Source organism: Mus musculus, chromosome 3 (genome assembly GCF_000001635.26).
Source record: "Mus musculus strain C57BL/6J chromosome 3, GRCm38.p6 C57BL/6J".
NCBI classification, from domain to species: Eukaryota; Metazoa; Chordata; class Mammalia; order Rodentia; family Muridae; genus Mus; species Mus musculus.
The window spans coordinates 109,510,285-109,537,230 of record NC_000069.6 but is presented as its reverse complement, the minus strand read 5'-3'; the positions used below and the strand labels follow the sequence as shown (position 1 = coordinate 109,537,230).

The following is a 26,946-nucleotide window of genomic DNA, read 5'->3' as shown; positions in this document are numbered from 1 at the left end:
GACAGACAGAAAGATAGATAGATACTTAGGAAGGAGGTGTTTTTGACTTATAGTTCTAGGTTACAGTCCATCAATTTAGGAAAATAAAAGTAGGAACCCAAGCAGCTAGGCACATCAACATCCAAGATGCAGTCAAGAGACAAGAGCAATAAACACATTGGCCCGTGCTTGCTGTTTTCTCCTCATTTAGGGTACAGCCTAGGGAATAGTGTTAACCACAGTGGGCTGGATCTTCCTACATCAATAATCAAGACAATTCCTCATACAAATGCTCAACTGACCTAGACAATTCTTCATTAAGACTCTTCATAGGTGATTCTAGGTTGTATAAAGTTGACAGTTTAAACTAACCAAAGCATAAATATGGATAGATAAAAATTAAGAAAGCTTATAAGTAAGTATTTTTTTTCCATTATGTCAGTAAACCTGGCAGTTCCCATGAAGATGCTGACAGGCTTTGGGTGTCCAGAAGAAACCAAAGTGTGTACCATCACAAGAGAAATGTCCCTTCCACAATCCCCAAACACAGATTATCTAAGGAAGCTTAGTGTCCTCTGCACTTTTTGGTTTTCCTCAGTGAATTCCCTAGAGACCTTTTCAGGATAAACAACTCACACAAGACCATTCAAGGTGGGAAGACAATGCTTCAAAACTACAAATTAAAATCTTCTCTGGTTGATCTGTCTGGCTAGAAGTGAGCTACTGTATCTAGTCTGGATTCTATGGGGCTCACCCTTATTCTCCTTTCCCAAAACCCACAAACAAGGCTTAATAAAACTGGTTACCTAAACAGGTGCCCTTAGCACTTTGAGCAGACATTTATGCTATTCACTTGTACTGTAAAAATAATGCCAAATATAGACAATTAGCTTTATTTTTGCTTTGGTGGAATAAAGAGCATTCTTATGCTAAATCACTATGGTATGGCTTTAATACTCTAATCTAAGGATAGATAGAGAGGTGGACTGTATGGACCAGCTGGCAGCTTCCCAGAAAGGAGGAGATGAGGAGTATTGGCCACTATAGAGAGCAGAGAGAGTGGTCGGTCACACTATAGATACAGATGGGGGTATAAAGGATCATGCTGAGCAATGGAAAGGATGGGGGCAGGACATGAGTCTCCCAAGTGACACTGTCAGCACATAAAATGTAAACTACATGTACTCTATGTAAATGACAGAGAAGTAAAGGCTTTCTTCTGAATTTGGCAGATGGATAAAAAAGGTGAGTACCAAAGGAATCAGAATTGTGGAGGAATAAACAACAGGAGGAAGCCATAGGCCCTGAGCAATCCCAGCTCTAGAAACATAATTTGGGTGAAGTTCTGTTTAAATCTCCCAAGGACAAGGAGGCTGCACGCAGCATAAGCTGCAAATTATTTCTGCAATTTTTAGCTCATGTGAGGATGAGATCAATGCTACTTAAAAGACAGTCAGGATAATGTGAAAATTATCCATCCTGCTTTGTTGCATACACCCTACCCAAGCATCTCCACAGACCGCCACAAAGGAGCCTATCTATTATCAGGTTCCCTGTGCGTAAAAATGCCTTAGGAAAAAATGCAATGTCATATTTAAAAGCTAATAATGACACAAGGCAGAATGACATCAACTTTACAAGTTACAAAAGTAAATTAATACAGCCTGATGAAGAATCAACAGTAGACACCTTCTTGCCACAAGAAAGAAGTCTCTTTATCCATGGGCTGTTAAGAATTTTTTTTAACACACTAGAATTCTGCAACCGTCAAGTCTTTGTTTCTTGCTTTTATTAGTTGTCATAAAATTCCAAAAGTGAAATTTATATTTACATAAAAATATAATTACTTATTATGTGCTAGATGTGCTACAAGAGATCATAAATGTGAATAACATAAACATGAGATCCTTGCCTGCCCCCATGATGTTGAGAGTCCAGTAGGGGAAGCAGCCATAAGTAGACAGATATAAAGAGCCAAGGCCCCAGGCAGGTCTGCCTTGGAACTATAAATGTACAAATTCAGCAGCCAAAGCAATACAAAAGTAATTTCACTCTCAGCATTTCGAAGACCACAAAAGTGAGAGTAATTCAGAGTTCACAGACATGCATCTCCTGAGACCCTTCCCAAATCTCTTAGACCCATAAGTAACTCAAGAGTGTCGTTCACACTACTACAACTTCCTTTCCATCTTCAGGCAAGTTCTCTGCCTACCTCTGACAGCTCTAATAATGTTATTCAATGTGGCATCTATCTTAATGAGCAAGAAGGAGTCCTTCCCCCTTAGGAGAATAAAATATAAGCTGAACTGAGAAGATAAATAATAGATCCTCGTTAACAGTGGGGTGATCGCTGGATGGAGGGGAAGCTACAGACCCTGTGTTTGGAGATTCCTTGTCTAAGAAAAGATTCAAAACTGTGAGGGAACACTGGGAGACAGAATTATTCATTTGGTATAGGGGTCAGTAGTAACATATAGTAACACTAACATCCAGACCCAGGGCATCTAGAAACAGCTATCAAACAAACACCAAGACTTTTCCAGGCAGGAACTCTCATACATGAGTGTTTGAGGGCCATGCATCCTCTAGGGATTGAAATACACAACTAGAGCAAAATTGTCGTGGAAGACAATGATGAGAGATGTGATTGGAAGAGAGAGGTGAAATAAAAAGACACAGGGCTTTCTTTGGTCCTGGTTTAAAAAACCAAATCATTATCTTACCAAGTGCAATCAAAAATCTCCAAAGACTAAATGATGGCCAGTACATGACCAGATGGCCTGGATGCTCCGTGAGAATGGACAGGTTGGGAAGGTGAGAAGAAAGAAGCAAGAGGCTTAAACTAAGGCACGTGGTGAAGGAGAGTACAGAGTACAGGCAAGCAGTCAGCTATCATCTGCAGAGACTGGTAGGATACTGGTCAGAGGTGGAAGAAGAGGGTTGGGTGATGCCATTCTTGGCTTCTATCTTTTGATGCCCCAGCAAATGAGATTAGAGAAAGAGATGACTTGGATCAAAACATCAAGGGCTCACTACTGAAATTTAATCTCCTATATACATTAACTAAACACAATAATATATATACACACATATACACATTATATATACATATATACATTGTGTGTGCGTGTGCATGTGGGTGCGCGCGCATGCGTGTGTGTGTGTGTGTGTGTGTGTGTGTGTGTGTGTGTGTGTTAATTTCAATCTCAATGGCTACTTCATTGTTTTGTGCCCAGGGCTTTGAATAAGGTCCGGCAACAAGAAAGTACTCAATAAAAATTTAAAGAATGAACCCAATTTTATATTGTAATTATCTCTCTGCTATTCAGAATATCTGGGCAATACTTCAGATCAAAACAAATTATACTTGATGAAATATAATTCTGAGTTCAAAATGTGAGAGAGCACACATTTCTACAATCTATATAGAAACTTAAGTTTCAGGAGAACGTTCTTCCCTGGTAGAGTGTGAGTTTGAAGGAAATGCTATTTTATTTGACCTTTGATTATTTAAATTTTTCTTTTTAATTCTGTGACATGCATGCTCTTTTTTGTGATTTCAGTTCCTTAGGGAAAGAGAGGGTGAATAAATTAGAAGCTAAACTGGATCTCATGTTAAATGGACCTCAGGCTGGTGAGCTTCATGGCTGCATCTTCCTTCACCCCTCTGCCTTAGTGGCAGCAATTTTCTCTGAGCTCATCCCTGGAGACTCTAGGCTCAGGAGCCACCCAGTCTAGACAGCTGCTGTGATACAAGCAGTGTAGCCCACATTCCCATTTTCTTCTTGCCACAACCATCAGTCTTGCTTTAGAGGATGAATAATATCCAAACAGATCCTAGCTGGCCTCTGTGCTCTTTTTTTTCCTTAGGCCGGTCCCTCAGCACTGTGCCAGCCAGCACACAGTTAAAAAGCTGAGATGGTGCCTATGATAATGGCCTGTGTACTTCAAGGGAGTAAGAAAGAATTAAGTCAGCCCAGTCAGGAGAAATCTAAGGCAACAGGACCTTTCAGTTCCCTTAATAAATGCTACAGAGACGGACCCTGAACCTACCCCTTCTGACTGTATCTATTTCTCTTCCCGCCTTTATCTTTTCTTTCTCTTTCCAGCTCTTCCTTTAAAAAGCTTTGAGACTGGGCATGTAATACACGCCTATAGATCTGCAATCCCAGCACTTGGACGTAACAGAATCAGAAGTTCAATTAAAACCTCATCTATTAATGGGATCCAAGTTGACCAGAACCATATGAGACTCTCAAAAAAATCACCATTAGAACATTGTTGTTCTTTGATTACATTTATTTTATTTTTGACATTCCTGCAAAATACACACACACACACACACACACACACACACACACACACAAATCAATCAAGGATCCCTGTGTATTTTTCACAGTAAAAACAAGCAAAATAAAGCAATTAAAAATGATCCCTTTTAGAGAACAAGATCTGAAGGCAGATAGATACTGAACACCTTCATGGACAGGGACAACCCTTTGCACTGAGATACCAAACTCGGTGGTAACAACAGAGTAGCAACACTGTTCAACATTGCAGACATGACCCTGTGATTGCTGGTTTCCTATACAGGAAAACGACTGGGAATGTTTGTTCACTTAAAGCTAATCAGAGAATCCATGAGAACACAGTGAGCACAAGGGGTCTGAGAAGAGAGTGATGGCTTCCTAACAAAAGGCTGAATGCAGCTGGCTCGAGGTGCTCACATCCATATCAAACCCAGCCAAACTGAATACAGACACTCATCCTCCTGTTTCTCAGATGATCAAATGGAATTATAAGAGACAACTGGCAACAAACATCATTTTGGAAATAAAGGGAAGCATGCCATGTGTCCCAAGCAATCCGCCTCTTAAGCATTTAAATGGATGCTTAGCTAAGGCTCCCAGCACTTCAGCAGTTAAGCATCATTTAGCTCCACAAGGTCTTCTGCAACCTAAACAACAACCAGTACTTCTATCCCTTTTAGTAAGGAAAAAGAGAGACAACTCCTTTCTCCTTCTCTGTCCAAGTGGGTCACTGCCACCCCCCTCTCTCTCCATTCAGCTTTTTCTAAGGAGGTTGCCAACTTCTAATGTGTTTCACTGAAGATTCTAAATGCTGGAAGTTGTGACGGCCAGACAAGGTCAGAGAATGTGCTGCTGAGCGAGGGTTGGGTGTGCTTAGGAGGGCAGAGGCTGAGATCCAGGTCACCACTGGGAGATGGTGTGAGTCCTGTACATCCTCATTGTTGACAGGTGCCTACACACTCTCTGCCTTTTGCTCTAGTGTACCAAATTAAGAGCAGCCTTAAAAATGCCTTAAATGTATCTACAAATATTTTAAACAAAAGCAGTCTGATCCTCCTATAAACAGAACTGTCATCTTCTGTAAATGGAATTAGCCAACATTTCATCCATCTTAAAAACTTCAATTCCCCTGATCAACCACCATCATCCTTTTCAACGTTCCTCTAAGGCACAGTCCAGAGAATTCCAGAAAGACAAGACACAGGGTAAAGCTAAAGACACTGGGAAGAGCGGGCCCCCCACAGGTACAGAAGCCTGACCGCATTTTCTAGATTGTCACAATACCACACACTTCTTGGCTTTCTTTGTTTTCTATGACTTAGAAAAGCAGAATGAGTGAAAACAATGAACAAAATGGAATAAACCTGACCCTTGGGCAAAATCTTAAGCATTGGCTTTTACCCAGATGATTCTACTTCATGAAGAGCAAGGGAGGACCTGTCTTAGAAAGCTAATAGCACGGCTCTCAGGGCTTCCTGGTATAGCTAGTTTCAAGAGGAATAGATGATGTTAAGATAGTAGCTAGGCTGATACCTTAACTGAGAGTCCTGCTTTTGATTTTGCCCTGCATGTTTTAACTTTTGCTTACAGACTCCCCCTCCCGCCAAGGTTCAACTCTGTGTAATTTTGCAGCAAGGTCTATCTACCTTCTACCTCTTCAAATAAGCAGGCAACAGAACTCCAAAATACAAACATGGCTCCTACTTGTGCTTCACTGCATTACTGGGGTGCTTCAAAAGTCTTCAAAGATGAGGAGTGTCTGGCCCCTGAAGGTGTCGGTGCAGAGGAGCAACTCAGTTCCGTCTACACCCTGTGTGCCTGCAAACGGTAAAGCTAGCTGCCTGCCTCTCCAAGGCCGCTTCTCTCCCTTCTCTCGCAGCAAGCTTGGCTTAAACCCATGTGACTCAGGAATGATCATCTCAGCCTCCCTTGTCATGTATAGTTAGGTGTCCAAGTTCTGCCCTGATTTAAGAAAAATACTTGTTGTAGAAGGTCCATCGGAAGAGAGAGATTACCTTCTCGCCACCTACCAGGTAGATCGTATAGTCAGAATTCCAGCAACCATTTATACTTTAAAGTAAGCAACACCGAAGACAGAAGTCAAATGCTGAGGTCAGGAGATGAGAACCTGAGCCTGAAAGGGAGCTGATGCTCAGGCAGCCACCTACTGAACAGCCTCTGCCTACCACAGATGTGTTTCACATGCGAGAGGATAAGCACGCATCACTTAGCTTGTATTAAGGATGAGCTATATGACGTACGAAAATGTAACAAAATGGTCACTGATATGTCTATGATGCAGTCCTAGGACCCTGCTTCCTCTGAGACAAGACACTTAGCTGTCCTCCCCTAGAGAAACTCCTTCTCTCAGACAAAGAGTCCACAGCCCTTGAAAAACATTAGAAAATTCTAGTCTGACATCCATTCTACAAGGTCAAAAGTCTGAGATCCATTCTGCCCCTGGATACATTGACTATCCCAAGCCTCTTATGGCTCTGATTTCTACCATGCACCTCAAAGTGTCTCAGTGAAGGAATACAAGGTGTATGAGGCTGACCATTCCAGATCACAGACTGGACTAACATCGTCCACTTAACACCTGTGTCCAAAATAAATGCAACCTGTGATGGAATGCCATGTTATTGCAACCTTTAATACAAATGACCCTTTTTTACTTAACTATTACAATCAATAGCCAAGTATAAGGACTATTCTACTATATCAGAAAGTGTTAGCTTTGTGTTCACAAGCATGTTAGGACCTTAAATATGAAACATTACTGCTAGCAGCAGTAACAATAGATACTGCCCTTTGATCAATAAATACTATAAGCCTCATACTGCAGCATGTGGCTGGCATTTTGCTGAGATAGTATTTGCAATTCAGGTTAAACTTCACTATCCCCATTTACAGTTGAAGGAACTGAGGCTTCTGAAAAAAAAATGACTAAGCTAAGACCAGAGGCAACTACAGCTATGATTGTAGCAGAACCTAGACTTATTTTATGCTTATTTTAAAAATATCTACACAATCCTCTCTTTCAAAATATAAGAGTCTTGAGCCAGCAAGAGGGCTCGACAGGTAAAGGTTTTTCCTACCAAAGTTGATGAACTGAGTTCCATCGCCAGAGCTCACATGATAGAAGGGCAGAAATCTATTCCTAAGAGTTGCTCCCTTACCTCCACAGACATGCTGTGCTGTGCTGTGCTGTGCTGTGTGGTGCTGTGCTGTGCTGCACATGTGTGTGTGTGTGTGTGTGTGCACATGCACGTGCCTGTGTGCATGCATGCATGTACACACATACACACTCACACACACACACTAAAGACTTCAAAAATCATCCTTATTCCATCTCAATTTTATATTAACACAAGCATTTCTTAAAATCAAAACAAGCAATAAAATTGACAGAACTGGTCAGGGAGTGGTAAGCAAGATTTGACCCAAGGAGACAAATCTCTGGCGAGTTCTTTAATCCTGCCCCTTTGAACAGTTTCATTTCGGGGTGACCGATGTGCCTCCACAATAAGGGTCATGATGCACCTCCTTGATTTATAAACATCAAAACTACAAAGAGACACCCAACAATGTGTCCTCAATGATTCCAGCTCTATGTGCTGCTTCTTTTGAATCAGGTCTGGGTATCTTCACCTCTTTGTTGAGCTTCCTCTTTAATAAAAGGAAAGAACATTGAAAGAAATCCAGCCCTGAAGCATTCATTGCATATACCTGAAACTCAGCAAGGATTCAAACAATATGTGAGTTTGAAATCAAAGGAAGACATCAGTTTTTATATTTACAAGAAAAGGATGTGCACACGTGTGCATATCTGTGGGTGTTTTATAAAGAAAAAATATAATTTATTTATTTTATAAATAAAAACATTTAATGTAAGGATATATATTAAAACTAGTAATTACAGGAAAAATTTCTCCTTATAATTAAATTTCTTGAGGCACTAAAAGGTAAAGACTGAAAGTATTTCTAGGCGAAGCAAGTCAAAGGGAAGATTTGAGCTCCCTCTTTCTTCTTGTTGAAGAAATTCACCAGCACTCTTCTCAGAGACCAGATGACCAGCTCACAGTCAGCCCTAGCATCCCTGAACAGAGCCTTTGTCCAGCAGCCTCTAGCAGAGAGCGGCTCCTCTGACTTACCAGTGATTTAAATAGTAGACACAATGGACTCTTAAATGTAGGCTGGGGAGATGGCTCAGGAGGGGCGAGCACTTGCCGGCCAAGCACAACCACCCAAGTGTGAACCCTCAGCACCCAAGGAACAGCTGAGCAGGGGTGGCAGCCAGCCTTCAATCGCAGAGTTTGGGAGGCCCACAGAGAGGATCCCACAGGTAAGGTATCTAGGTAGTCTAGCTAAATCAGTGAGTTCTGGATCCAATTGAGAGCCTAGCTCAATATAAAGGGCAGACACTAAAGGAGATAAAACCTTTGGCCTACACATAACACACACACACACACACACACAGGTACACATCCAACACACACACGTTTGTGCAAGTACACACCACACACACAAATAAATTTTAAAAGTAAAAATACTCACAGAGCCATTTCAAACTGTTCCAGCCATTTTTTCTTTAAATCTTTTGTTTTGCAATAAAATTCTAACCCATTTTGTCCTTGGGTATGGATGAGGTAGAAGCCATAAGACCACTGTGAAAAATGAATATTCTTCAAGTTAATGATTATCACTTGTTAAAAACATATTTTCAGATTCACTGGAGCACCGGCATAGCCATGCATACAAAACCTTATAGCTAACAGCATTAACACTGACGACTGTAACAAACCTCATACTGAGAAGAAAATCAGTTACCAACTTCATATTGATGAGAAAATCATTATTACCATATTGATCAGAGGAACTGGAAATGGTCAGATCAACCAATCATTGGGTCTGTCAGGACCCAATCATAGCTCACAGGAACCTGTACCAAAATCAATCTCTGAAAATTCAATGCCTGATTCAGACAGCAGCATCTCACTCTAATGGACGTATGTACATCTGGCTCCAGATTTTGCAGGTTCTGTACTCAAATATTCAACAACTGCAGATGAAAACAATATGAATTGCATCTGTACCAAGCATGTACAGACTTGTTTCCTTGTCACTATTGCTAAATGATACGGTATAACAGCTGCTTACAGCAACCCAAGTATTGTCTTAGGAATTACAAAGAGCCGAGAGTCGCTTTAAATTATGTAGAAAGACATGCACAGGTTATATGTGAACACTAAACCATTTTATATAAGGGCCCCAAGTATCTGCAGATTCAGGTGTCTGCAGTGGAGGGAGGAGTCTAGATACCAAGGGATGATTATATTTGAATATTCAAAGCTCTGCATAAATTACTGTCCATTGCCACCTCCCCAGTAGTCACCTTTTTATTCTCTTTGTCAGTGGTAGGGTTGTTGGCTATCTTGTACTGCTGGAGATCTATTATTTCCTTCATCTCGTAGTTATCGCCTTTCCTTTTACAGACAATCACTGCCAAGTCGAATAAGAAGATATGCCTGTAAAAGAGAGAGTGTGGGTGACTGACAGCAAACTGTTTGCAAGTGCATTTTTTTTTTTCCTGGCAAGATGTGACTGCACCAGCCAAGCGTTCTTCTGCATTAAGGGCCACAGGCAGGGCCACACAGTAGAAACTGTAAGGAATACAGGCTCACAGGATCATCACTGTCCTTCATGGGGCTCAAGGAGAGATGCTGCCATTCCACCCCAGCTCCCCTCATTTGAACTTAAAGGAAGGGAGGGAGCATTAGAAAAGCAATCCATACACTTTAGAGTCATTGAAAATACTCACTAAGATAGGCCATAAAGCTGCTCATGAATAATTGCTCTCTTTTTATTTCAATGCTAAAATCTCAGAAAAATATTCACAATCAGGACAGTAGATCTTCTACAACCGTAATAGCAATCAATCAAAAGCCTTGAGAACTGTTCGTTCCACAAACAAGACATAAAATAAATCCCCTGGGTCCCCACCCGGGTCGGAATTACTCTCATCCTGGGTGTGCAAACCCACGCTGGAGGGGCGGGGGCTTGTATGCAAATTGCCAGCAGTTACACTGATGATCCATACAGAGTAAGATCGCACCCAAGCTAACTTTAGAACCTGTGCCTTCACTCCTTGTGTTCGGTGTCACAATTTAATGGGTCACCTTAAGTGTAGCTTGGGTGTAAGAGAAACTGCAAGCCAGGAAAGTGATGGTTAACTTTCTGTGTTAATTTTTTTTTTCCTTATTAAAAGCAATGTTAATTGGGGAAGGAAACGAATCTTCTAACCTTATCCAACTGCAATAAATGTGTGCTTTTTAAAACTCTCAATGATTAACACACTTATTCTTAACCAATGATTGTGACAATGACACATTCCCAGTGTTCAAACACTTTCCTCATCTTCAAAGTCAAATGTGTGGCTCCTGAGAACTAGCTGAGGAACCCGGGTATCAAGGTGGAAACAAGGGTCAATGCTGCCCCCTGCTGGTAGACGTTTTCTTCTACAAAGAGTCCGGGGAAACAATCGCCTGTCATGACAGAGAATAAAAGGCCAAGAGTACTAAGGATATTCAAGGACTCTGCCTAGAGGTCTCCCTAAATAAAAATACACTGCTAAACAGTTCCCATTCTGCATTCCTCCCTGGGATGATTTTTATTATTTTCAGTTAATTTCCAAATGAGTCTTTTAAAACAGGCAATCGTGGCTTTACGGCAATCGTCTGGTGGCGTTTCATGATTGAAATGCGTCTTATTTTCGAACATTTTCATTTAGCACCTAAAACCTTAGGCAAATCAACAGAGTGCAGGCTAGAAAGAGAAGTAATACATGGGACATATGTTAGAAAAGGTAAGGGACTGGTGACTGGCTGGCCCCCTGGCCTGCACACCGCCACCTGTCCTAGAATACCTGACTGAAGCCATCATTCCTGGGACAGCAGCTACCACCGTGAGAGTGCACCTGCCACTCACCTTTCTTGTTTTGTATGCTTGTCCAGAGTGGTTATTCGGATTTCACCGTCTCCCTGTGGTCGTCCAAAGAGCAAAACTGGCTGGTTCTAAAACATAGATACACCTTTAAATAAATCTTACGTGTGTGTCTAACCCTTTCACAATCACATAAAAACAGAAGTAAACACCGGGAAAGACATTCTCCAGGACAATGGCCCTATCATGTTGCAATTGATATCATTTTTATTTATTTTAACACATTCACTCTTAAGTGCACAAGACTTGGATACAAGGTAAGATTTGAAAATCAACCAGTCACTACTTCTACACAGAACCTTAAACAGGAAGTGAGCAGACCTGGATCTGAACTGAAAGCCCCGCCCTCCTGAGGACTAGCTTCTGTGTACCACAGGGTATCGTTCAAGTCTCCAAAGGAAGGCAGCAACCAATAGTCTAGCCAACAATGATGCCTATGAACCACGTTAATAACCAACATGCCACAATAGCCATAGGAATACAGGAAGAACTGGCTCACATAGCTTGTCAGTAACTAAGAGCTCTCTAAAAGGACCTAAGGCCCGCTCAACAAGAAAAAAATCATGCCTGGTTCCTCAGGAGGGCGGGGCTTTCAGGTCAGATCCAGCTCTGGTCACTTCCCTTTTAAGGTTCTATGTAGAAGTAGTGGCTGGTTGATTTTTAAATCTTACCTTGTATCTAAGTCCTGTGCAGTTGAGAGTAAATGTGTTATAATAAATAAAAATGATATCGATCCAGGTACCCGGAGTAGGAAAGCCATGGATGTTGAAGGAGAACTAGCAACTACTACCGTACTAAACCAGCTTAATCCCTTACGGCCTTCTAGGTAGATGTCCTTACACTCACAGATCAGTGTACGCCTCATCCCTCACCCGGAAAAGTTCTCTTTGCAGCAGAGACATTGCAGAGAGGCACGGCCAGTGAAAACATAGAACTGTGGAGCACAGTCCCAACTCATCTGACTACAACACACTCCTGCGCCTTGGGCTAAGGAACCATTGCAGAAGAGACAGAAAGATTATAAAAATCAGAAGAATGGTGGGTTTGCTGTGAGGTTGTGTCTCCTAAATTATCAGAGAGGCTATACCCGAGATGTTTCAGCATCATGTCTTCCTAAACATGAGCTGAACAAGACAAACAGACCTGCTGATGTGAAAGGGGAGCGCTCACAAGGTCCCAAGACTAAACAACAACAACAAATAAACAAAACACAACTACGGGCAACTAAGAAATGCTGAGACCAGGAGAAATAGTCCTTTTTAGGTTAAAAGCACATAAATTGGTTATTCACTACTAGTCAGCCCTAAAAATATATACATAAGAGTAACATTATACAGACTGAGCAAGATATATTCATACAATAATTAAAGAAGAAAAGGAGGTCAAGAATTTGAAAGAGAACAGGATGGGTTACTGGGAAGTGTTTGACAGGGATAAAGGAAAGGGAGAAATGATGTATGCAATTACAGTTTAATCTCAAAAAAAATAAAAATATTATTTAAAGGGGAAAAATGATACTAATCACTGAAATGATACTAATCACAAGAAAATTACAGTAAGTGATATTTGTCACGCATGCAAGGTGGAGTGAGGCAGCCTCTATGTTCATAGAACATACCATACACAGGACACAAATGTTCACAGCAGCATGGAACTGCAGACACATAATTGTCCCAAAAGCAGAATCTAGGAAGAGGGGATCCTGAAGCTCCCTCCTTGAGCCAAGAGTTCCAGGATGGAATTTTATGATGTAACAATTCAATGATACATTTCCACAAAGGCAGGAACACAAAATAGTTTAAACTATTAATGAACACTTACAGTATTTTTTTAAGGAAAAGAGAATTGACGGAAGATTATCAATGATACCTATGGATTTCATTCTAATAAAAGAGGCAAATGTGATTTCTAGGAACATGCTCATATATTAGCCACAACTGTCTTCAAAAAGTGCCAAGAACATTCGATTCAGAGAAATAAAGTATCCAAAGAGTGCAAGGGAAACTATATATCTACAATAAGAACAATAAAGTTAGACCTTAGCTTTATACTGAATCTAAAAATACCTACGTAGAGCAAAGATCTATACATAAAAGCTGACACTATTAAGGTTCTAGAAGAAAATAGAGAAAAAGCTTTTTATAGAATTAAATTTAACAATGAGTTCTTGGATGTGACATTAAAAGTGTAGGCAAGGAATTGAAGGTGGGCAACCTGGAACTTATGGCGCCACCAACGCTGTCTGCAGAAGAAAGTCTCTATTATACCTGATAATGGGCTGATGAGAATATATGTATAAACTCCTATAAACCCACACATGTGAGAGTGCATGTGCACACATACACACACACACACACACACACACACACACACACACACACACACACCAGGACTCAAATTAGCCAAGTTATTCAAGTGAACAGTTCTCCAAACCAAACACGTCCAGTGAACATATGAAACAAAGTTTAACACCATTAGCAAGTAGGGGAATTTTATCAAAACCACAATCAGATACCATCTCACACCCATTTGGATATATATTTTGCAAAAGAAAATATTTTTAAAAAAGAGACCTGAAAATCGGCATTTGCCAAACTCATGAAGAAACTGGAATCCATTTATATCACTAGTAAGAATGCAAACTGGGCAGCTGCTGTCAGGAGTGGAATGGAAATAACTCAAAATTTAATCACAGAATTGCCACACAGTTCAGAAATCCTACTATACAACCAAAAGAAATGAAAATGGGCACTCAAAGACACATTGGCACAGCCCCACACACTGCAGCATCATGGATGATATTTGAAATGGGAAACAAGCTAATGTTCCCTGGATAAAAAGATACGATGTGGAGTAGCACAAACAATGCGTGGTACATCACATAGCCTTAAGTATACAAAACTCACACTGCAACATGGATGAATGCTTATAAAATAGACCAGTCAGAAGGGCACCTATAACATGTGGTTCTGTAAATCAGAGGCATCAAACGGGCTGAATTCACAGAAAGAACGGTGCCAGGGACTGTGGGGAGAACAGAGTGAGGGGTCTGTGCTCAGTGAACACGTTTTCTTGGGATGAAGAATTTGGGAGTTGTATGGAGGCAATGGGTATACAGGATTATAAATATGCTTAATGTCATATGCATTCATACGTGTTATGGTGGTCAACTTAATGTGACTCATATTATTACACTGCAGATGCATCCATAGAAAATGTATGGTGGAATTCTAAAAAGGGAAGAATGACAGGAGGTTAGGGAAAGGGGTTCTCTTTAGATTGGACCTGGAAAGAATGTGATAGACCACACTGGAGACAAAGACTGTGGGCCATAAGTAGGCAAATTTCAAATGTAGAAGCACGAGAAAAAATTCTGGAGACTGAGAGCAAAAGTAGGATAATGCCAGTGATGTAGCACATGTGGGTGGTCAGTCACTGAGCTCTGAAAATCAGTTACGTTCAGATCATTGAGGACTTTTAAATGGATCACCACTGAAGACAACAGGAAAATCTTGGCAAGTCTAGGAAAGAAGATGACTTGGGAAACTGCTATTTAAAGCATAACTATATAAAGAGTGTGTGTGTGTATATGGTTACAGGGATTGTCAAGGACCCAGGTGATGGCACCGTGTAACAGGGAGGTGGCTGCACGTAGAAAAGGGAAGGAATGCACAGGGGCATTCAGAGCACAGCAGTGAAATCACGTTGCCAAAAATACCTCAAAGCCATTCTCTCTATGCACTTCCCACCGGCGAATCCAGCCCTCCGTTCTCTCTGGAAACCATTTCTATAGCTGCCTGGCTGCCCCTCTAAAGGGACTTCTTGAAATATAAACAAGACTGGGACACACTCACAGATGGAAACTGCCCTAGATCTCTGTTGCAGTCACAATAAAGCTCTAACCAACCTTTGACGTACAAGGTTATGCGATGCAGTCCTTCATCCCCTGTGGCCGCAGAGCCCATCACCTTCTGTTCTCACCACTTCTAGCAAACCTTGCCTTGCCACTTCCTACCCATCTCTGGACTTTTCACTTGTTAAGGCATCGTCTGGATCACTAATACCACAGATCTTCTGGCTTCTCATTCTTTGGACTCAGTTAAAATGACAAGTGACTTGGAAGGACTTTTTCCAGCCATGCTACCAAAACTGGGACTCTATTGTTCTCTGAGACCCTTGGGAGAGGAGGCAGTAAGAGACTGAGGGAGAGAAGCAAGCAGCAGAGGTACCTGGACAATGGCAAAGTCACAGAAGACATCACATGAATGTGAAGGCCAGACAGAAATGGGAGGGGAGAAGACAACATTTAACAGCTGAGAGTCGAAGGTAAACTGTCTTTTCCTCAACAACAGCTCTTGGATGTCCCGAGATTTGGGGACGAGGGGAAGCTGGATCGGGGGATAATTACATACCAAATTCTCTATAGATAGCTGAAACTGCTTAATTTCACGAAGGGTCTCATTATCTCTTTTTACTTCATTCACATATTGTGCCAAGTCCTAGAGAATGGAGAGAAGGGTGCAAAAAGAAGGCAAAGGAAGATTAGAGATGCAAGCTGCTTTCAAAGAAAAACACATCAATAATTTCATCAGCGATGAAAGTCACCACCATAATGTCTCAATGACAATAAAATGAACACTCAGTCAATCAAAGCTGCGTCTCAAAGCCAATTGTCAAATGTGGGGTATGCAGCTGGGAAGTCTGAAGAATTGTCAAGTGCCACACCCCTGAGGAGGATAAGGGCACTGCTGCCTTAAAAGACAAAAAACAAAACAAAACAAATCCCAAGGAATTTCCGCAAAGTACCAAGGAAAATAGGTCAGAAGAATTTAAATTCCAGGAGCATCAATGGCTGCCCTTGACAGTGGTGCATCTTTCCCCAGGTGACATGAAGGGCAGGGCTGAAGGATTAGCAGCAAGGGAAACGGAACACAAAGTTACAGGTTGCCCTAGCAAGCCTGTCCTTTTGAAACCAGTTCATGTCTCGTTAGCTCCTAAGAGCGCTCAGTCAAGAAGGCTAGTTCAATTTCAGAGTGAATAAAGGAGAAACAAACAGAGGGGAAGAGCGGAGTGGCGGAGTTAAGTCAACGAGACCTTTAGCCAGGCCCCTCCATGTGACTTTACCTACTGAAAAATGGTTTTAAAAAATGCAAAAGCATTAGCTAACCCTCCCATACTGTAACTGGCTATTTATATTTTGTGTGATCCACATTTTCCTGTTTTCTAAGCTTTTTCTATCTTTTTTTTCCTGTAGCCTCTTTAACACATCTGCAACAGGAACACAACTCTGCAAATAGCAATTTTTAACTGCGTTCTCAAGGGGAAGCTTGGCTTTTCGTAGGACTCATCTATACATGACTCCTTTAAGGACACAAAATGTGTTGCTTTTCTAACCACGATAAACGACCAAGTAACAGTCTTGACGCTCGAACTATGATCATCTGACCAACAGAGACAATGCTAAGACTGGCCCAGAGCAGGTCACTAACTATAATGCCTTGTCACTTCCTTTCAGAAACAAATACTTGATTCTGTTTCAGTTACAGCTCTGAGTCAAGTTGTCAAAGTATAACGTATATACTTGTGCTTTTAGACATTCCCCCAAAAGACCATATCTGCTTCTTTCCTTCTTTCTTTCTTCCTTCCTTCCTTCCTTTCTTTCTCTCTCTCTCTCTCTCTCTCTCTCTCTCTCTCTCTCTCTCTCTCTCTTTCTTTCTTTTCCTTCCTTCCTCTTTCTTTCTTTCTTTCTTTCATTCTTTTGTTCTTTCTTTCTCTCTCTTTCTTTCTTTTTATCTATCCATATCCATATCCATTCCTATCCCTATACCCATACCCATACCTATATCTATACCTATATATCTACCTATCTGCTTCTTGACTTTCAGATTTAACTGGAAACAAAAACCCAAAGTGAAATCCCCTTGTACAGAATCTACCACGGGGAACCTGACAGAGGATCTGTCTTGGGAAAATGAATGACACTGGCAATCCTCAAGTCACCTGTGGCCCTCAGCTTACTCAAGTCAATAGTTATATGCAAAGCAAAGAGAAGACTGTGGAACAAAGTCATCTATGCAGTCATTCCTGGAGGCTAAGAAGTGAGCAAACTCTACAAAAGTAGCTTGAGCATCCCTCTTGGAACGATGGCACTTTTGTCCGGCCCTAAAACCCATATAAGAATTCCATTTCAGAGGCTGATGCGGGAAGAGAGGCACAGTTTGAGGCCAGTCTAGGTTACATAGGAAGTCCCAGGCTCATCAAAGCAGACAATAACAACATAACAAGTACCTTTTTCAGCAAATCAGTTTGCTTGCCTCACCAATAACAAGAGTGAATGTTCATGGGTCAGAGTATCACATATACACACTAGCGTGTGGATCCCATTGTTTCTGGACAGCAATACAAGACACCAGCAAGTTCCCGATGCAGCTGCCTCACCTTCATTGCATCCAGAGCCAGCTTCAGGTTCGCCTTCTCCATAGGGTCATGGGTGTGTTTTACCAGCTCCTATTTGGAAGAGACGGGTTAGCAATGCTCGCCCTAAATCCAAAACTAACACTGATGCAACAAATGAGTCAAACCTTTTAAAGACACTACTATCAGTCTCCACAGGGTGATAATTTTCATGTTGGGGGACTCCTTTTTTGTTCAGCTGAACTACCCTCACCATTATAAGCATGCTGTTTCCTGGATATCATGCTGACGGCCTCGGCTCTAGATGAAGGGATACTTTCTATTCCCTCTCACTCACCGCTTCTCTAAGACTGTTTACCCTAATCCCACGTCTCCATTTCAAGAGCAAGAGGATGTTTGTGAGTTACTGCGGTTACTATTTTGCTTATAAATCCTAATTTTCTTCATACTCTTCCGTCTCCCATAGCTTCCTTTCTCTTTAGAGGGTTGCCCTCGCCCACATGATCACCCTTTTATTATTATTTTGCATAGTCTCCAAATCACAACCACTGTCACATCAGATGTCACCTAATGAGGCCATCACTCTGCAGTATATCTGTTCAACCCAGATATCACACCCAATAGCAGACTCATATGTCCAACTAAATAATAGTCTCACAGGCCCCCTAAATTTAATGTCTCAAACATACTCCATCCTCACCCAGAACGAGGTGGTGACTGGTGGTGCTTAATTAAATGGCAGCATTTCCATTGGTGTAACAGCTAAAGCCGGAACCTGAATGGTGTCTCAGGCTCTGCCCTCCCTTCTCTTCCCCATGCCTTGCTGATATTATTGATCCAGCCCTGGAGAGCATGATCCTGGTGGTTGTCTAGCACCAGCAGCTCCTTGCCATTTTTCGAACGGTTATTCTTAAGTGTTTCCAACTACACTTTGGACCTAGAGTCTCTCTTTCTAGCTATCTGTCCATGCTCCTGATAGCGAGCAGGTTTCTAAACTCCTAAGTCATATCTTGTCTGTAGCCTGGTTAGGTTTCTCTAAAGTCCCCAATGTGTCAGCTGTAACCCAGTACCTCCTGGCAGTCCTGCTCTGGATCTAGACTCTGCAAATGTCTCTTAATCCCTTTTTTTCAACTTCCACCCTACCTACTTTCTATCCACACTTAAATAATCTATAGTTCTCCAAGGCATTTGTATGTAACCCATAACATGATTGATTGATTGATTGATTGAATGATTGATCGATTGATTTTAGAAAGTTCCTCCTCTTGTTCACCTGGCAAACTCATGGTAGCCCTTTAAAGCCCATTTCACAAATCACCCCTCTAAGAAGAGAAAATGAAGCCTCTAGTCCGGTATCCAGCAAATTGAGGTGTAGTTATTGAGGCCTTTGTGTGTCTTCTGTGTACCCACCACATTGTGTTAAATGTCAATGGTGAGCATTGTCATACAATGCCTTCCTAACACAGTTTGATGTGTATACATACACACACATACACACACACACACACACACACACACATTCAAAATTCTTTAAAGGCCCCAGCCCTGACACTGTTTCCTCTTATTAACAGGACTTGCAAAAAGAAGAAACTGCCAAATATTAAACTCCACCAAAATTTGATTTTTATTCTCACTTTGTTAAACAAACTAGTAAGTTACTTTTAAAGTTTTTAAAACTTTCTCTATAAAACACTTTAATTTTTAAATTTATTCTCTCACACATTACATCCTGACTACAGTTTCTCCTCCCTTCTCTCCTCCCAATGCCTCAGCACAACCCACAAACCACACCCCAGACCCCATCCACTTCTTTTCTCCTCAGAAAAGGTCAGCCCCCACCCCATGGATATCAGACAAACAAGGCCTATCAAGTTACAGTAAGACTAGGCGCCTCCCCTTGTATTTAGGCTGGTTGAGCCAACCCAGTAGGGGGGACAAAGTCCCCAAGGCAAGCAGGAGTCAGAGACTTCCCAATGCCACTGTTGGAGTCCCACAATCTATACTACTGAAACATCACACAGAGGGCCTAGGTCAGACCCATGCAGGCTCACTGCTTGTCAGAAATATTTTAAATTTTATGTCATTGTCCTCAGATGAGCCAGCATCGGAAGGGATTTCCATTAGAAAGCATGCAAGTGCACTAGTAAGGAGAAAAATTACAAACTGATATCTCGAGACACCAGACAAGTGCTCCAAAATATGTTAAAAGTTAAAAAAAAATCTCTAAAATTTTTATCCACATATAGTACCAAAAATAGAGCTTCCTAATTTGTAAAAAAAAAAAAAAAAACTTTGTAGAATTACACGTAGTCTTGAACTCTAAAATACAAAACAACAGAAGGGGGAGAAGCAGGGTAAGGAAAGAGTTCAAAAACACATCATTGTATTTCTTAGTTTTTGAGTCTGCACAAAATCTTACAAGGACCCAAAGAGTCTGACTCTTGATCTGAACCTTCTAAATTCTTCAGTCGGTGCTTCAAGACATCAAAGAAACAAAACAAATTATTATCTTATTTTGGACCTGTTTTTAGCTCCGCAAAGCCTTGAAAGCTGATTGCCTGAGTTGCCCCTTATTATTTTTTCATAAAATCCAATTTGATTAAGTTGCTTTGAGTTTAGGTCTCATGAATGTTTTAATGCATTTTTAAGAAATAATCAGGGTTTGAATTTTTCTGATTTCTCAGTAGAACCAAAATAGAAATGACGAATAATTGCATGGCTACAGTTCAAGAAATTTAATATACAAGATGTACGAAGCACAGAAGACTCAAAATTCTATTTCACGTACAGGTAGTAGATCTTTTTAAAATGACATTCCACAAGCATCAGCCGGGTTCGCAGACTAATACAATGAGACATTTCTTTGGAGCAGAACTAATGAGCCTCCTGGTATAGCTATCAAATTAAATTTATAAGACTCTCCACCCTCATTAGAGGACTAACCGTGGAAACCATAAACTTTGTGTGTTATAGTAAGCATCCCCTCACAATAGATGCCGTCTTAGTACATCTCGTGCACTGAAAAAGCAATACAGCCCATGATACAATATTCTCTTAATTATTGTGATAAGGCGGACAGTCTAATGAGGGTAATCTGAGCACACTCAGGTTCATTGACTCGCTAGCGAATGATTATCGCTAACTCCAAAACATGCCATAGAAGGCACGTTTTTACTAGTATCTGTTTCATTCATTAGTTTTTTTTTTTTTCCTATCCTTTATGAAGAACACAAAATGTCTTCTTAGTAAAGACAGAATTATTTTATTTATTTGTTTTTTATTTATTTATTTTTGCTAAAAGGAAAATAAAACACCTAGCTGTCCTGGCCATTTCACACTTAGCTCTAATTATAATATGGAGACTCTGCATGAGGCTGCCGCCCGTCGGTGTTCTGTGGGGTGAGCAAATGCATGGTAGCATTTGCGCTGTTAATGTACAGACCTGAAGGAGGAGGTGATACTTCAGCACGCGCTGCATTGGAACGACCAGCAAATCGCGCAGAGTAAACTTCCCGTTATTGGCTCTTTTTGAACATTCCTAAGGCAATGGAGTTTTAAACTTTCGTTAGTTTACTCGAAGGAAGTCAGAAAACACTACAAAAATGCAAAGCCCAAAAGTAAAATCCTTACAAGTATCTTTGCTCCTTTCCACAGCAACACTTCTAGTAGCTTCAGGTTTTTTAAAAAGCATGTCTTATAGTATTTCAAACCATAAGATGAATCAAGCAGAATTACGACTGAAGATTGGCTTTATAGCACATCCTCCAATCCCTCCCAAGTTTTCCTTTAGAGTTCTCCTCCCACATTCCCCCAGGGTTATGAATCAGACAGCTCGGGGCCTGACTCATTAAAGTCATGTGGGTTCATCCAGCCTCATGCTCTGGCCACATCAATTCTCTCCAAACACAACACCATAGCCTTCCCAAAGCATTCTACTGGGCTTGAGGGAGAATTCCAGTCAACATCATTTTCTTTACCTCTTCTTCCTTCCCTCCCTTCTTGCCTTGTTCGGTCTGTGTCTAAGTATGCTTTGTGCCCACTTAATTATCATTGAAAAGAATATCTGCCCCAATATAACCTTCTGAACTAAAGGCATGTCCCTTAAACCTCTTAAAAAACAGACAACCTTCTATTTGCTTATAAATACTTACCTAACTAAATCAAATGGAATATTTGGCTGAATATGTGAAAATATAAACCGGTTACCACAATTAATATTTTAAACCTTCATATTTTATACACTTTATCTTCTTTTTAAAAGGTACTGTAAGCTGGGTATGGTGGTGCATGTCTATAATTCTAGCACCCAAGTAATTTGAGGTGGGAAGACTCATCTTTAATCCTGATCTTTTGAGGTGGTAAGGCCCACCTCTAATCTAGGCTACCCCTTATGGCGAAAGCCTATAGAAAACTTTTGTTCTTTCTCTGATTGTCTTGTCTTACTGACTACTCCATTCCTTCACTGGACTTAGAGCCTACTTTGGGATTTGAGTGTATAGTGAAGACCAACTGAGGCATCTATCTCCACGGATATAACAACTACTGGGTTCTTGGACTTTCCATTGGTGGACAGCTACTGTTAGACTAGCTGGATGACCATCTGTCCACCACTTTAATAATCCCCTTTCTATACAGGTTTCTAGGTAGGTTCTAGAGAACCCTAACTAATAAAGATTTTAGTACCATGAGTGTGATATAGATTCATTCTATCAATTCAGTTTCTCTAAAGAACCCTGACTGAAACATGCAAACAGTGTTAATCCAAAAGATGCCAAAATGTCAAGGAACATTGCTAGATAGAAACCTCATGAGTTCAATATTCTTTTTTATTTTTTTTACGTATTTTCCTCAATTACATTTCCAATGCTATCCCAAAAGTCCCCCATACCCTCCTCCCCCACTTCCCTACCCACCTATTCCCATTTTTTTGGCCCTGGCGTTCCCCTGTACTGGGGCATATAAAGTTTGCATGTCCAATGGGCCTCTCTTTCCTCTGATGGCCGACTAGGCCATCTTTTGATACATATGCAGCTAGAGTCAAGAGCTCCGGGGTACTGGTTAGTTCATAATGTTGTTCCACCTATAGGGTTGCAGATCCCTTTAGCTCCTTGGGTACTTTCTCTAGCTCCTCCATTGGGAGCCCTGTGATCCATCCATTAGCTGACTGTGAGCATCCACTTCTGTGTTTGCTAGGCCCCGGCATAGTCTCACAAGAGACAGCTACATCTGGGTCCTTTCAGCAAAATCTTGCTAGTGTATGCAATGGTGTCAGCGTTTGGATGCTGATTATGGGGTGGATCCCTGGATATGGCAGTCTCTACATGGTCCATCCTTTCATCTCAGCTCCAAACTTTGTCTCTGTAACTTCTTCCATGGGTGTTTTGTTCCCACTTCTAAGGAGGGGCATAGTGTCCACACTTCAGTCTTCATTTTTCTTGAGTTTCATGTGTTTAGGAAATTGTATCTTATATCTTGGGTATCCTAAGTTTTGGGCTAATATCCACTTATCAGTGAGTACATATTGTGTGAGTTCCTTTGTGAATGTGTTACCTCACTCAGGATGATGTTCTCCAGGTCCATCCATTTGGCTAGGAATTTCATAAATTCATTCTTTTTAATAGCCAGAAGCTGGAAAGAACCCAGATGCCCCTCAACAGAGGAATGGATACAGGAAATGTGGTACATTTACACAATGGAGTTCAATATTCTTAAGCAACTGCATGTGTCAGACCAAAGGCTTCTTCGGTAAAGAGAGTTCCTTAAGATAATATTCGGGCCATGAATTTGTTCCTTTGTCTATTCTTAGCTTTTCTAACACATTCAAAGGCATTATCAGATTAATAATTCTAATGACCATGATGATGTCATGAGTATGTTTGACTACAGGTCTAGAGGAAAATGAGCTAGAATCAAACATGCTGATGAGTTATGTGTGTCTTAATTACAAGTTCACTGGGAAGCTAGCTGATTCAATAGCGTTCCTGTATGTACATGGGTGAACATGTGTGTGGATGCCAGAAGACAAGTGCAAGTGTTGATTTGCTATAACATTCATCTTGTTTTTTGGGTCTCTCACTGGTGTGGCACTGAGCCAGTAGACTACAGCAGATGGCCAGCAAACCCCAGGGGTAGATGGGATCTTCCCACCTTCACTTCCCAGAGGTACGAGGATAATCATGAACCCTCGCTTTGCATCCGGCTGTCTTATGTCGGTTCTGGAGATTGAGCTGAGGTCCCCATGCTTGCATAGCAATCTCTGTAATGATTGTGCTACCTCCCCAGTCTGTGAGTTCAACTGATGTCCTGCAGCCGCAGATTATAGGGCATTCCAGACCATGAGTCTCAACTAGGAGATTAAATTATCACTACAATGACTGGGTCTTTTCTCTCCATTGCATTGTAACCTCCTTGGGATCGCAGAATTCTTGAACTCTGCAGTCCACTGGAATGTAGGCCATCCTGGCTCATTTAAAGTTATTGTGGGGGAAATCAGTTTGTTGAAGTTCCAATTTCAGAGGATAAAAAAACATCATCAGCTAATCATCAGCTGTATTGCAGCTGGAGACTCTGTAAATTTTTACCATTGAAAGTAAAAAGGGACATAAATAATCCTTCTGAAATAATCCGCCACACACTTGGCCTACACTCAATCCTAATCAAGAGGACTCTCATTGAGTTTAAGCTCAGACTCACCAGAAAAGATAGACTCTTAACCCAATGCCCTACACTAGCTTGATTCCAAAGCAGAAAAGACTACATACATAGACTCACACATAAGAAAAATAACAACAACCAGAAAAAGAAAAGCAAAAGTAAGTACCAAAGAAAGAAAATGGAAAGAACAGGATTCGAGAGTAAGACAGCTTTCCTAACATCCTGCAGGCTGCCCGTGTTACACTTTCTCATTAAATTCTCCCAAGTCAGGTCCTGTTCAGAATTGGGACATCTGAGCGAGTGAGCAAGAGGCAGCATGCTGGGTTGCAGCCTCTCACTTGCAGCCTTTTCAACTCTGCCTGAGGTCTCTCCTCTCCCAAGTCTGGCAGAAAATAGACAGCCTGTACAGTCCTAGCATGCATGTCCTCTGCAGAGCTCTGACACTGATTCCGAGAAGAGAGCAGCCATTCAACAAGGCTGAGAATCATAGAGGTCTGACAGACAACCTGCTGGCTCCTCTCTCAAACCACAGTTTTATACCTTCATTTAAGGAGGAGATAAAAAGCTGCTTTAACTACTGTTCTGCTCTGAACTAATAACATGAACTGTAAAGTTTTATTTTATCATCTTATCTAATTTGAGTCAAGGTAGCCTAGACCTCTACACTTACGAGGAGCATTAACCCTTGGTGCTAATGATACTTTAAGGACATCATTTAATGGTGACTAAACTGTCTCTAGATATAAGGTCACCATCATCAAGGGACACTATAAAATACTTGGTGGCCTGCTATTGTGCAAGCCTCCTAAGCAATAATGTGTCTCTGTGGGAGATAGAGGTGGTGAAATCATGCCTGCTGTACCAAAACAAGGGAGAACTATGACTTGAAGGGCTTTTTCCTCTTTTCCATTGTCTGACTTCAAGGATGAACTGAACAAAGAAAAGGAGAAATGAGATACTGAAGAGGCAACAAAATAAAAATATCCCTAAGATACTAATTCATTTATATACCCAGCATTTTTCAGTTCTTTAAATATCTAAATGCTTATGGATTATAATTAATACACATAAATTATGCCTTTGGGGTGAGAAGGGTTGAGACAGGGTCTTGAGATACATATATACACTATAGATAGATAGTGGTGGGGTATCTGGGTGTGTCTGGGTGTATCTGTGTCTGTGTGTGGACCAGGCTGACCTCAAACTTGCAATCCTCCGGCCCAAGCCCTGTAAGTGCTGGGATTGTAGATTTGTATCACCATTCTCACCTCCCAAACCATAATTTATCATAAACCTGCAGGTGTACTATATCTCTCCATACCTTCCAGTGACAGGACTGCTCCAACTTAATCAGGGAGCCTCCTTACACTCACATAGCACACTGGACTGGTTTTACATTTGTAGCTGTCTGTCTACTCTTCTTTCTTATGGGCAATACCTATACATTGTACACATGTGCAAATGTCTTATGCTGTGCAAACACTTGAAACACATACACTCAGAGAGAGAGAGAGACACAGAGAGAGACAGAGACAGAGAGAACCCTATCTATCCTGAACCTCTCACTACCTAGGTGACCCGAGATAAATTACCCATGATAACCCTGCGCCCAGCCCAGTCTTCTCAACTACAGAATGAAAGAGTTACTAGAATATAAACCACAGTAAAGAGCACCTAAGGAGATAATGTGATAAACCCACTCCACAAAGTTAGGTCTGCTCCTGTTGCAATTACCACCATAGCTTTTACTAACATGGCTATCTTTTGAAAAAAAAATTGTTTTTAAAAACTGGAATGAGTTATATTTGGCACACATGAGGAAATGTGCTGTTGCATTCTTGAGGTAATCTTTAAGCATTAAACAAATAATAAAAATTAACAGGCACCTCTAATTTCAGTTTGACATCTTCTTTTGTCTTAGAGATGTAGTCTAGGTTAGAGATGGCTGACTCCACTCCACTGCAGTACTGCCCATAAATAACCAATCTGAAAGGAAGAAGAGAAACCTGTAAGCTTGAAAGAAATAAGCAGAGGGAGAAAGAGGAAATGCCCAGCTCTTTAAAGCCATACTCAAGGGCTACTAAAGCACTAGTAGGGTTTTTAAAATTTATTTAATGGGCATGTGTGCAGGTGCGTGCGTCGTGCGTGCATGTGTATACACATCTACATAGGTGCTGGTGTGTGTGTGTGTGTGTGTGTGTCTACATCTACATAGGTGCTGGTGTGTGTGTGTGTGTGTGTGTGTGTGTGTGTGTATACACATCTACATAGGTGCTGGTGTGTGTGTGTGTGTGTGTGTGTGTGTGTGTATGTGTGTGTGTGTGTACATATATATAGGTGCTGGTGTGTGTGTGTGTGTGTGTGTGTGTGTGTGTGTGTGTACACATCTACATAGGTGCTGGGGTCCCAGGAACTGAACTTGCTGGCTGCTGTAATGCGCTTTGCTGAGAAATGAACCTAGGTCCTCTGCAAAGGCATCAAGCGTTCTCCATGCCCGAGCATTCTCACCAGCCCCAAGACTCTTCCTAACACACACTACATGCAGAGTGAGGGCCACTCACATTGACAGCAACAACAAGACTATTTT

At 41.2% G+C, this 26,946-nt stretch overlaps 1 protein-coding gene across 3 annotated transcripts in view; it reads right to left on the bottom strand.

Moving 5' to 3' along the window:
• Vav3 (vav 3 oncogene) overlaps nt 1-26,946 on the bottom strand; it is a 345,230-nt gene that overhangs the window by 148,464 nt on the left and 169,820 nt on the right. For all 3 annotated transcript variants that reach the window (XM_006501820.4, NM_020505.2, NM_001378987.1), the window contains exons 9-15: nt 26,246-26,345; nt 21,148-21,243; nt 17,730-17,798; nt 15,704-15,790; nt 11,277-11,362; nt 9,685-9,817; nt 8,847-8,956 (exon numbers count right to left, since the gene is read on the bottom strand). In XM_006501820.4, coding sequence (XP_006501883.1) covers nt 8,847-8,956; nt 9,685-9,817; nt 11,277-11,362; nt 15,704-15,790; nt 17,730-17,798; nt 21,148-21,243; nt 26,246-26,345 — 681 coding nt within the window. The remainder of the gene's footprint in view (nt 1-8,846; nt 8,957-9,684; nt 9,818-11,276; nt 11,363-15,703; nt 15,791-17,729; nt 17,799-21,147; nt 21,244-26,245; nt 26,346-26,946) is intronic.